At 41.5% G+C, this 13,467-nt stretch overlaps 1 protein-coding gene across 15 annotated transcripts in view; it reads right to left on the bottom strand.

Annotated features, from left to right (window-relative positions):
* Nucleotides 1–13,467, bottom strand: part of ankrd12 (ankyrin repeat domain 12) — a 216,856-nt gene that overhangs the window by 64,323 nt on the left and 139,066 nt on the right. For all 15 annotated transcript variants that reach the window (XM_078541028.1, XM_078541034.1, XM_078541038.1 and 12 more), the window contains one exon: nt 10,974–11,121. In XM_078541028.1, the coding sequence (XP_078397154.1) occupies nt 10,974–11,121 (148 nt within the window). The remainder of the gene's footprint in view (nt 1–10,973; nt 11,122–13,467) is intronic.

Genomic DNA, 13,467 nt, shown 5'->3' with positions numbered 1-13,467 from the left:
ATTTTAATCAAAGACAAAGACAAAGTATTTATGAAGCACATTCCTTCCGAGGAATGGAAAGTCAAGGAAACGGCGACATTAGAGTTCCTAGAGAAAGTTGATTGTCTTAGTCCAGGTTATTGGTTAGTTACAGTCCAGGTTCAAAACTGGTATTAGAGCTGCTGTTAACATATTAGCAGATGACCTCAACTGGCTTCAGCAAACGACATGGGTTCAAATCCCACCACAACAATTGGTGGAATTTGAATTCAGTTCAAAGAATCTGGAATATAGAGTTAGTCTACGTATTAGCGACCGTGAAACTATCGATTGTTGTAAAATCCCATCTGATTCACTGATGTTCTTTAGGGAAGGAAATCTGCCATCGTTACCTGGTCTAGCCTACTTGAGAGTCCAGATCCACGGCAATATGGTCAACTCTTAACTGCCCTCTGAAATGGTCTAGCAAGCCACTCAGTTCAAGGGCAATTAGGGATGAGCAACAAATGCTGGTCTTACCAGTGACACACGCATCCCATGAAAGAATAAATAAAAAAATGACCCTTCATCCATCAGACATCAAATTATAAGGTCCAGGCGACAATCAAAGACATGATTATTGTTCCTTTTAGCTACAAGGGGTGACAAATCATTCTCTATATCCTCAACAATCAATGTATAGCCAAGTGGCAATGGTTGACATGCTTCTAGGAATTCTAGACAAACCAGACGATGCTCATTATTTGAATGACTCACTGTCTTTCACGCAATAATCTTCAACCTTTTCTTTAGAAGCCATGGAACTTCAGCCTTCAGGCGCTGAGGAAGTTTATACACTCAGCAGTAAGTTCCTTTCTTTCACAGAGTCACCATCTGCTAGACCCTGGGTGGAGATGGAATTTATGAATCTCAGTTCTTCATGAAGCAAGGCCAGAGGTGGTGGATACAGAAGCACTGGGGCACACAGTGACCATCCCCAAGACCTGCTGGACTTGAATTGGTTCTTCCTAGAAAGTGATGAGAAATAAATCTTTACAGCACTGAATGATCTCTTGGAGGTTGAGGTCCCAGAGAATGATTCATCTTTCCAGTTAATGGACACACCACATTAAGTCTCTTGACTTTTTAAGAGGAGTCAGCTGTTTTTTTTAGTGGCTGAGCAGCATTCAGATCTTAGTTCCACTGAACATACCAAAATATTGCCTAGTCTATCCTCTGTTATCCATGAAGAGCCTTCCACAGAGAATGCCTTGCCTGAGTCCAGGTTACAGTCCATAGAGGATCACGCTACTAAAGAGCTAACCTTCCAAGGGTGAAAGTCAATTGCCACCCATACTTCAGTCCCAGCTGAAAATCTTCTTCCCTCCAGAGCTGGAGGTCAGCACAGAAGCTATGGCTGTCTTAAGCAATTCTGAAGCTGCAGAATCCTATACATCAATCTTGTCCCCGAGTTAATTGTCTACAGGAAATTTGTCTCATTGCAGAAGGTGAGGCCATCTTCTCTTCATATCCTCAGCAATTCTTCCCATTGCCCTTAGTGGAGCAACCTCATATAGAGAGATAAAAACAAAAAACTGCGGATGCTGGAAATCCAAAACAAAAACAGAAATACCTGGAAAAACTCAGCAGGTCTGGCAGCATCGGCGGAGAAGAACAAAGTTGACGTTTCGAGTCCTCATGACTCTTCAACAGAACTAAGTAAAAATAGGAGAAGGGTGAAATATAAGCTGGTTTAAGCTGGGGACCAGCTTATATTTCACCCCTCTCCTATTTTTACATAGTTCTGTTGAAGGGTCATGAGGACACGAAACGTCAACTTTGTTCTTCTCCACCGATGCTGCCAGACCTGCTGAGTTTTTCCAGGTATTTCTGCTCATATAGAGAGAATTGTGTCTCCCTTACTACAGCCTACAGAAAGCAGACAGTATTCCTGAAATATCACTGGAAACCATCCCTTCTATTCCTGACAGTCTTACAGGAATTTGGTCATTTTTTTCTTTCACCGTATAAGTTGGTTGAAATCTCAGGTATTCAACGTCTTTTCAGTCATTGATATAGCAGTGGATGACCACGGCTGTGACAGTGTTCCCTGGAGTTACACAGGCTGGGTTAACCAAATCAGCACTAATGCTGTGGAGGATGAATTCCTGGAATGTGTACGAGATGGGTTTCTGGAGCAGTATGTTGAGGAACCAACTAGGGGTCGGGCTATTTTGGATTTAGTGTTGCATAAAGGGCTAATTAATAACTTTGCTGTAAAGGAGCCTTTGGGAAATAGTGACCATAATATGATAGAATTTTGCATTAAGTTTGAACGTGATATAGTTAATTCTGAAACCAGGGTCTTAAATCTGAAGGAAGGAAATTATGAAAGTATGAAGGGCAAGTTGGCTATGGTGGACTGGGAAAATGCACTAAAAAATTTGATGGTAGATAGGCAATGGCTAGTATTTAAAGAAATACTACACGGCCTACAACAGATATACATTCCTCTAAGCCACAAACACCCAAAGAGAAAGGTAAATCAACCGCGGTTAACGAAAGAAGTAAAAGATTGCATTAGGTCAAAGGAAATGGCTTATAAGGATCCCAGAAAAAGTGGTAAGCCTGAGGATTCAGAGCAATTTAGAATCCAGAAAAGCAGGACCAAGAAACTGATAACAAAAAGGGAAAACAGAATATGAATACAAACTAGCAAGGAACATAAAGCTTTAGTATATGAAAAGAAAAAGATTAGCTAGGATAAATGTGGGCACATTATAGGTGAGGACATGAGAACAGGGAAATGGTGCAGAAACTAAACATTTACTTTGCACCTGTCTTCACGTAGGAAGATACAGAAAATCTTCCAGAAATACTAGGCAACCAAGGGACTTGTGAAACTGAGAAACTAAAATAAATGAAAGATGTAGTACTTGAAAAGTTTACTAGATTGAAGGTTGATAAATCCCCTGGACCAGATGAGCTTCATCCTAGAGTGTTGAAGGAGGTGGCTAGAGAGATAGTGGATGCAATGGTAGTTGTCTTTCAAAATTCTTTAGATTCTGGAAAGGTTCCTGTGGACTGGAAAGCAGCAAATGTAATCCCATTATTTAAGAAGGGAGGGGGAGGTAGAATGGAGAACTACAGACCAGTAGTAGGGAAAATGTTAGAGTCTATTATTAAGGATGTGATAACTGGACATTTAGAAGAGAATGGTAAAATTGGGCAGTGTCAACATGGATTTACGAAAGGGAAATCATGTTTGATAAACTTGGAGGACCTCGGTGTCTTTGTTCATGAGCCTTTGGAATTCTCTACCCCAGAGGGCTGTGGAAACTCAATCATTGAGCATGTTCAAGACAGGAATCGACACATTTCTGGAGACCAATGACGTAAGGGGATATGGAGAAAGTGAGGGAATGTGGCATTGAGGTGGATGATCAGCTATGATCAAATTGAATGGCGGAGCAAGCTCAATGGGCCAAATGGCCTACTCTTGTTCCTGTGTTCTTATTCCTCTTCTGAAGCTCTATCCCTGTGTGCTTCGAGGGAGCAACAAATTCCTCATGAGCGTCCTGAGTTCATCTCTTCAAGTCTTCGAGGGTCCAAGGGTCGATTCTCTTCAATCTTCTCTCATGAATCAGTCTTTTGTTGAAAAGTCTTTGTTGTCCTTGCAGTTCAGACATCCTGCAACTTACGCTCTGCTTCCCAGCAATGCTACTAAATTGTTGTGGCATTTTGCAGATCATGATGTTCTACCACATGCAGAAGAAATCCCTCATGTCTTGAAAATGTCTTTCCTAAGGGCCGAGAATTCTGTGGGAGATTGAATCTCTCAGGACTGTGACTTGAGGAGGGGAAGATTAGGAGTTGGATAGAATCTGTAGTTATAAAAAAGGAGTTACAGAAATGTAGTGTAAATAGTTAAAGGCATAAATTTCAGGTGGTTGTCGAAAATAGGATAGTATACTTGGAGGAGGTATAGTATGAAGGGTTAACAGGTGGGATATGCTAATGTATGGCATTGATGATGATGTACCACTGACATCAGTCAGTCATGTGTTAGACTCTTGAGGGGTTGGAATCATGCCGAGGAGCAAATGCCTACTCTGTTACCGGTACACTTTACTTGTAGCATAGATAAAGGAGAACCAGTGGATGTGGTGTATTTGGATTTTCAGAAGAATTTTGATAAGGTCCCACACAGGTTAGTAAATAAAATTAAGAGTGCATAGGATTGTGGGAAACATACTAGTATGGATTGAGAAATGGTTAACTGACAGAAAGCAGAGAGTAAGAATAAACAGATCATTCTCAGGATGGCAGGCTGTTATTAGTGGGATACTGCAAAGATCCGTACTAGGTCCACAGCTGTTCAGAGTCTATATGAATGATTTAAATGTGGGGACCAATTGTAATATTTCCAAATTTGCTGATGACACCAAACTGGGTGGGAACGTAAAATGTAGGAAGATGAAAGGAGGCTTCAAGAGGACTTAGACAGTTTAAGCGAATGGGCTAGAACATGGCAGATGAAATATATTGTGAATAAGTGTGAAGTTCTTCACTTTGGTAGAAGAAACAAGAAAGTTGAGTTTTTCTTAAATGGTGAGAAGCTGGGAAGTCTAGGTGTCCAAAGGGACCTCGGTGTCTTTGTTCATGAGCCTTTGGAATTCTCTACCCCAGAGGGCTGTGGAAACTCAATCATTGAGCATGTTCAAGACAGGAATCGACACATTTCTGGAGACCAATGACGTAAGGGGATATGGAGAAAGTGAGGGAATGTGGCATTGAGGTGGATGATCAGCTATGATCAAATTGAATGGCGGAGCAAGCTCAATGGGCCAAATGGCCTACTCTTGTTCCTGTGTTCTTATTCCTCTTCTGAAGCTCTATCCCTGTGTGCTTCGAGGGAGCAACAAATTCCTCATGAGCGTCCTGAGTTCATCTCTTCAAGTCTTCGAGGGTCCAAGGGTCGATTCTCTTCAATCTTCTCTCATGAATCAGTCTTTTGTTGAAAAGTCTTTGTTGTCCTTGCAGTTCAGACATCCTGCAACTTACGCTCTGCTTCCCAGCAATGCTACTAAATTGTTGTGGCATTTTGCAGATCATGATGTTCTACCACATGCAGAAGAAATCCCTCATGTCTTGAAAATGTCTTTCCTAAGGGCCGAGAATTCTGTGGGAGATTGAATCTCTCAGGACTGTGACTTGAGGAGGGGAAGATTAGGAGTTGGATAGAATCTGTAGTTATAAAAAAGGAGTTACAGAAATGTAGTGTAAATAGTTAAAGGCATAAATTTCAGGTGGTTGTCGAAAATAGGATAGTATACTTGGAGGAGGTATAGTATGAAGGGTTAACAGGTGGGATATGCTAATGTATGGCATTGATGATGATGTACCACTGACATCAGTCAGTCATGTGTTAGACTCTTGAGGGGTTGGAATCATGCCGAGGAGCAAATGCCTACTCTGTTACCGGTACAGATGTGGCACTAATAAAGAAGTGTTAAGCAGATACCAGAGTATGTCTGCAGTCTGCTTACTAACCAAGTCCCACAACTAGAATCCAAGATAGAAGAACCATCTCAGAAAAGTCACAGACAGAGAGCTCTCAAGAGTAGCGATCACAGTATTGCAATGCTTAGATTAGTTACGGACAAAATCAAGGTGCAATCTCAAATAAAAATACTTTGCTGGAAGGTCAATTTGAGACGGGATCTGGCCTGGGTAAATTGGAGTCAAAGGCTGGCAGGCAGAAATATAATGGCAGTCTTTTAAGAGGAGATGGCTTGGGTATAGTCTAGGTACATTCTCACAAGGGGAAAAGGACAACCAAACCCTGAGTGATGGAGTTGGAGTATAGGATGAAGCAGAAAAAGGTGTTTGACAGATGTAAGATGGATAATACAAGGGAAAAATCAGGCTGAACATATAAACCACAGAGAAGTGAAAGGTGAAATAAGAGGAGGGCAAAGGAGCAGTGAGAGAGTAGTATGGAGGCTAACATAAAAGAGATTGAAAAGGTCTTCTGTAAGCCCATCAACTATCAGCAATGAAAAGATTGTCAGAGGAGTGGAGAGTCCATTTTGGGAACAAAATGGAGATCTACTGATGGAAGCTGAAGGTATGGCTGAATTACTTCCACCAGCTTTTAACCATGGGGAAGCTTTTAGGAACAATAATTTGGGAGAAAATTAATAGCCACTTGAAGAAGTGTGGATGAGCAAAGGAGAGCCAGGACAGATTTGCTCATGGCAAATCAATATTTTACTTAGCTCATCAAAAAATTCAATCATCTGGGTAACAGATGAGAGCAGCACAGTCATTGTTATGTATCAAACACCTTTTGAAAGTCCATATAAAGTAACATGTATTAGGCTGGTTAGTAAAACAGAAGCCTATTGGATAGAAGGGGCAGAAGCAGCATGGCTACAAACCTGGCTAAAGGATAGAAAACAGTTAGTTGTTATGAATGGCTGTTTTTTTGGACTGAAGCAAGCTGTACCTGGAGCTCCCCAAGGTTCAGTCCGATATATATTAGGGACTTGGACGTAAGGGAGCAATTTCAACATTTATAGATAACACAAAACTTGAAAGTGTAGCAAAGAGTGAGGAAGCCACTAATAAACTTCAAGAGTACTTCGGGCTGGTGGAATGGGTGGATATAAAGCAGAAAAATGAGAGATGTTGTATTTTGGCAGATGAGAAATAAATATATGTTAAATGGCAATTTTAAAGGGGCACAAGAAGAGAGAAATAGGGTTTTTGTGCATAAATTTCTGATTGGTGGCAGGACAAACTAACTAAAGCAGTAATTAAAGGATATGAGTTCCTGGGCTTTATTATTAGAGGCATAGAGTACAAAGGCCAGGAAGGTATGCTAAAGGTAAAATAAAACACAACCGGTAGTTCAGACCCATTTAGTGTGAACATTAGTGTGTTCAATTCTGGGCAACACACTTTAGGAAGAATATGAAGGCTTTGACGAGAGTGCAGAAGGCATTATGAGAATGTTTACAGGGACGAGGAACTACAGTTCAGAGGAGAGACTGAAGAAGCTGGGGTTGTTCTCCTTAGAGCAGAGGAGGCAAAGAGGAGATTAAAAGAGCTGTTTATTTACTGTATGTAAACTATGATTTTAAAGGTAAATTGTTTCCAATAGCTGAAGGATTGATAACCAGAGGACACAGATTTAAGATAATTGACAAAAACACCAAAGGCAACAAGATGATTGCACAGTGTTCAGTGCCATTCACAATTCCTCAGATACTGAAATAGTCCGTATCTACACACAAGATATGGACAACATTCAGGTTTGGACTGATATGTGGCAAGTAACATTTGCATCACATAAATGCCAGGTGCAATGACCAGAATTCTAACCATTCTCACCTTGACATCATCAACAACTTTCTCAACACTTAAGAAGCTCAACACTAATACCACCCAGAATAAAGCAGCTTGCTTGCTTGGCACCTCGTCCATCACATTAAAATTTCACTTCTTCCACCACTGACACACAGTGGCAGCAATGTGCATTGTATACAAGGTGCACTGCAGCAACTCACCAAGCCCTCTTTAACAGCATTTTCCAAACTTAAGACCTTCACAACCTAGAAGGACAAGAGAAGCATACGGATGGCAACATCATCATCCTGACTTGGAACTATGTGGGGGTTCCTTCATTATTACTGGGTAAAAGTCCTGGAGCTCCCTTCCTCACAGCATTGTGGTGCACCTACACCACACGGCCTGCAGTGATTCAAGGCGGCGGCTTACCCACCACCTTCTAAAGAGCACTTGGGGATGGGCAACAAATATTGACGTTGCCTGCAATGCTCACTTGAAACAATAAGTAAAACTGTTGGTTTACGCAGGTGAAATGAGTTCATAGGGTGGCAACATGTGCTGAAAATCATGAATGCTTTCAGCTGTGTTTTCCTCGTGAATATTTAATAAAATCAGGTTTTGTATTTTGAAAGAACTGTACTGTACTTTTAAAAAATTAATTATTGCTGTGGGTCTGGAGTCACATGAAGGCCAGACCAGGTAAGGACAGCAGATTTTCTTCCCTAAAGGACATTAGTGAACCAGATGGGTTTTACAACAATGGACAATGGTTTCATTGTCGTCATTAGACTTTTAATTCCAGATTTTTATTGAATTCAAATTCCACCATCTGCCGTGGCGGGATTCGAACCTGAACCCCCAGAGCATTACCCTGGATCTCTGATCCAGCGACAATACCACTATGCCATCGCCTCCCCCTATTTTGATAGAACTGTACTTAGATAAACTTCCAGGTATTATGTTGCAATTGTAGCACTGAAAAAAAAATGTTCACACCTCCTTGGAGCCTGCCTGAAAAAAATTGCAAGCAAGTGCTCTACTGCTTTGATGCATTCAGACTGACACATGAGTAACTTCTCAAGTAGTTCTGCACATGCTTTTCTGAATGCTAAAACAAAATTGTCCAAACCAAAAAATGTAAAAAATGAAAATAAATAGATTAATTCTACCCGGCAATGTGGAAAATTGCCCACCTATGTTCTGCACACAAAAAGCAGGACAAATCCAATTGGGCCAACTATCGCCTCATCAGTCTACTCTCCATCATCAGTAAGGTGATGGAAGAGGTCATCAACAATGCTATCAAAAGGCACTTGCATAGCAATAACCTTCTCACGAACACTCAGTTTGGGTTTTGCGAGGGCTACTCAGCTCCTGACCTCATTACAGCCTTGGTTCAAACATGGACAAAAGAAGTGAACTCCTGAGGTGAGGTGAGAGTGACAGCCCTTGACATCAAGACAGCATATGACTGAGTGTGGAATCAAGGCACCTAGAAAGAATGGAGTCAATGGGAATCAGGGGGAAACTCTCTGCTGGTTGGAATCATACTTAGTACAAAGGAAGTTGGTTGTGGTTGTTGAAGGTCAATCATCACAGTTCCGGGACATCACTGCAGAGTTCCCCAGGGTTGAGTCCTCGGCCCAAACATCTTCAGCTGCTTCATCAATGACCTTCCTTCCATCATTAGGTCAGAAGTGGGATGTTCGCTGATGATTGCACAATGTTCAGCACTATTCATGGACTGCTTCAGTGTCTGAAGAGTCATGTCCAAATGCAGCAAGACCTGGACAATATCCAGGCTGACAAGTGGTAAGTAACATTTGTGCCACACAGGTGCCAGGTAATGACCATCTCCAACAAGACAGAATCTAACCATCGCCCCTTATTCAATGGCGTTACCATTGCTGAATCCCCCATTATCGACACCCTGGAGATTACCATTCAGCAGAAGCTGAACTGGACTAGCCACTTAAATACTGTGGCTACAAGAGCAGGTCAGAGGCTAGGGATCCTGCAGCAAGTAACTCACCTCCTGACTCCCCAAAGCCTGTCCACCATCTACAAGGCATAAATCAGGAGTGTGATGGAACACTGTCCACTTGCCTGGATGAGTGCAGCTCCAACAACACTGAAGAAGCTCGACACCATCCAGGACAAAGCAGCCTGCTTGATTGGCACCCCATCCACAAACATTCATTCCCTCCACTACTGACGCACTGTGGCAGCAGTGTGTACCATCAACAAGGCGCACTGCAGCAACTCACCAAAGCTCCTTCCATAGCAGCATCCAAACCCACGACCACTACCATCTAGAAGCACAAGGGCAGCACACACATGGGAACAACACCGCCTGGAAGTTCCCCTCCAAGCCACTCACCATCCTGACTTGGAAATATAGCACCGTTCCTTCACCGTCGCTGGGTCAAAATCCTACAGCTCCTGCCCTAACTTGCTTTGTGTGCACCTACACCACATGGACTGCAGTGGTTCAAGAAGGCAGCTCACCACCACCTTCTCAAGGGCAATTAGGGATGGGCAATAAATGCTGGCCTAGCCAGCGACGCTCACATCCCCTGAATGAATGAATAACAAAACTTGTTTAAATATTCACTTATTGTTAAGTGAGCCCTATTTAGTTGCCTGCTGAACAGCCAAATTACCATGGAATCATAAGAGCGTTGCCATAGGCTGAGAGAGATCCTGAGGACACATTAACGGTATCTTTTGGTCACGCCTCTGTGGAATATTTTGAGACATGTTTCTACAGTGAGTATTATATAAAGGCAGTCATTGTTGTAGCTGTACACGTCGGTTACTATCTATTACCTTTTAAAAAAAATACTGTTTTCCTCTACAGGATACAGCACAAAAAAAAGGTTTTGCAGATGTTGGCAAGCAGGCCATTGGAACCATCTGCCCAATTATGTAGAAGTAACTAAGATCGGGTTGTATAGTAAATGGAATAGAACACTCAATCACAGATGTGATACTGAGCCTAGGAGGTCATAGGTTTGTCACCATTTGGGGTACTGTGTGCTGGATACCTCATTCTCTCACAGGAAGGACACTGCATCACTGGCAATGATGCAGCAAAGGCCTATCCATCTAATTCCTGGTATTAGATGTCTGAACTAGAAGGAAAGGCAAGTTTGTTTAGAGTAGAGAAAAGGCCAAGTGGGAATCACATCGAGGAACATGAAATCATTCAGAACACCGTACTGACAAGCTGAACCCTGGGCCCAAAAATGACATTGCGGGGGTGGTGGGGTGGTGAGGGAGAAGGTGAGATGATGTTCAGAAGAGGGAAGCTGAATGGATAGATCAGATATAACTTTGCCTTCCAAATATTCATGACCCTCTTGGTGTGGCAACCAAGGCTAGATACATCAGATTTTAAAGAAGGAGCGAGTTGTACATTTCACTGGAAAAGCATCTGACATATTTTAAGTAGTGAAATAATGTTTTTAGAACTCTGGGGCTGGCCAAACGGACTAAACACTCTTCTGCTTTTTCACATTCTATGCTCATTAAGTTTAATGTCAACAAGCATAACTGGATGCTTATTTTATTCTTCATAGTGCTCAAAAATTCTAAGGTGCAAAACTTTAAAATCATCACATTCCTACATTAGGACAATTTAAAAGGAAAGGGTTTACCTGTGTCTGATTCCCTCTGCTCACTCCTAGATGGACTAACAGTGAAAGGTAGTTTACGTTTCATAGAAGTTTTCTCTTTCACTTCCTTTTCCAATTCACTGCGGTCTATTTTAGGTGTCCTGTTGTAGGATGAAACTTTCTCTTTATTCTAAAAAGAGAAATAAAATAGATATTAATAGCAAAATATCAACAGTCTTGTTCAAGTGCTATGGTAATTTAAACTTTATGGCATAGAAATAAAATGAAGGATAAAAACTGCTCTGGGAATTTTTAATTTTGATTAAAATCCACTACTCCAAGTTATGCGGCATTACAACTAATGGCAAAGTTAAATGGGAGAGTTTATCGGCTTCTTTGAAAATCCCCTGCAAAAGGCAGTTGGTTGATGTTGAAAGTTGAGTTAAGAAATGCACGTCTTTGCCTCTTTTGCATGAGATGTTCACAAATTCAATCACTGGCCTCTGATTTGGACATTCTTCTCTTTTGTTGGAGTGCTTTGCACAATGTTGTCTGATACCAAAGGCATTTAATATATAGTGGCATTTCTGCCACTTTTAAGTTCAATTCCTTTAGGGATGGCTTTCCTACTTTGAATGCTAGTATGTAGGCGTAGGACATCCTTTATGAACAATGCCAGGATTGGCCTGAAGGTTTTGTCTGCGCATAATGCAAGAGGGACCAATTCGTAACTGTGCTGACCAAGTAATTGCCCACAAACCGGAATGCAAATTTCCTGCTTGGAGTCTGCAAGGTCTGTCTCAAAATGATACCTGTATTATAGTCAAGTATATGAAATATGTGGGCATTTTGTGCAAGAGTTTAATTTCCACACCCCAAACCCATGACTTCAATAGCACTTTAAAAAAATTGAGAGATTTAAAAAAAATCTGTTCCAATTGGTGAATTCCTGTACAACAGCTCATGGGTTTATTAAAGGCAAATAAATCGGCTTTTCCAGGAGTAAAGTTTACCTAAAAAAATGTTTCAAAAGCTTGTCATCACAGCCAGTGCTGCAGTGGCACTCCATTTTGTCAACAGGTATCATCGTGAATAACTTCCATGTTATACAAATACACATTGCTGCTGTTGTTGGAATGCTTATTATAGTATTATATGACTCTATGAGTACTAAGTTGGTAGGAGTATATCACTGACATAAAAGAATGGGGGGGGGGGGGGCGGGGGGAGAAAGTTTTTAAAAAAGGAGTAAGATTAAGAGAGTTGAAAAATAAGCAAATAGAATTCTGTACACAATATAAAAACAAGCATATGGTGTTGAATTTGTAGAACACATTTGTTAAGTCACAGTTGTGAATGTTTCTTTCAATTCTTAATACCCTACAAAGGAAAGACATCAGGGTTATGGAAAGTTTACAACCAAGATTTACTTGAATACAAGGAATGAAAGTTACAGTTATTAAAAAAGGTTATACATTTTTCACAAGAAAACTCTCATTTATTTGGAAACAAAAATTGGTCCTGCATTGACACCCTTTCCCATGAGAAAAAAAAACTATCTCACCCACCCTCCCAGGGTTCAACAGAGATTTTCAAAAGTTTGATAGCTTTTGAGAAAATAAATAATGAAAATGAATGTCCAATAGCTGACAAACTGGTAAAGATGGGACTTAAATTTAGGATTGTTACGAGTAAAATAAAAGCAGTATTTAGCAGATCTCCCCCTCACCCACTGCCAGAGAGGATTATTAAAACATGCAATGTTTTTTAAAAATTCATTCATGGGATTTGAGTGTTGCTATCTAAGCCAGCATTCATCACCCATCCCTAATTGCCCTTGAGGTGGTGGTGGTGAGCCACCTTCTTGAACTGCTGCAGTTCATGTGTTGTAGGAACACCCACAGTGCTGTTAGGAAGGGAGTTCCAGGATTTTGACCCAGCGACAATGAAGGAACAGCGATATAGATCCTAGGTGGTAGAAGCTGTGGGTTTGGAAAGTGTTGTCTAACGAGCCTTGGTGAGTTGCTGCAGTGCATTTTGCAGATGGTACACATGGCTCCACTATGCATCAGTGGTGTAGGGAGTAAATGTTAAAGGTATTGGATGGGGTGCCAAACAAGCAGGCTGCTTTGTCCTAGGTGGTGTCAAGCTTCTTGAGTGTTGCTGGAGCAGCATTCATCCAGGCAAGTGGGGAATATTCCATCACACTCCTGACTTGTGCCTTGTAGATAGTGGAACAGGCTTTGGGGAGTCATGAGGTGAGTTAATTGCTGCAGAATTCCTAGCCTCCGACCTGCTCTTGTAGTCACAGTATTTATATGGCTGGTGCTGTTCAGGTTCTGGTCAATGGTAACCCCCAGGATGTTGATACTGGGGGATTCAGCGATGGTAATGCCATTAAGTGTCATGGGGAGATGGTCGGATATTATTTTGTTGGAGATCGTCATTGCCTGGCACTTGAATGTTAATTGCCACTTATCAGCCAAAGCCTGAATACTGTCCAGGTCTTGCTGCATATGGAAACAGACTGCTTCAG

The sequence above is a fragment of the Cetorhinus maximus genome, chromosome 4, assembly GCF_964194155.1.
Source record: "Cetorhinus maximus chromosome 4, sCetMax3.hap1.1, whole genome shotgun sequence".
In the NCBI taxonomy this organism is placed as follows: domain Eukaryota; kingdom Metazoa; phylum Chordata; class Chondrichthyes; order Lamniformes; family Cetorhinidae; genus Cetorhinus; species Cetorhinus maximus.
Note: the sequence above shows the minus strand (reverse complement) of the source record. Positions and strands in the feature narration are given on the sequence as shown.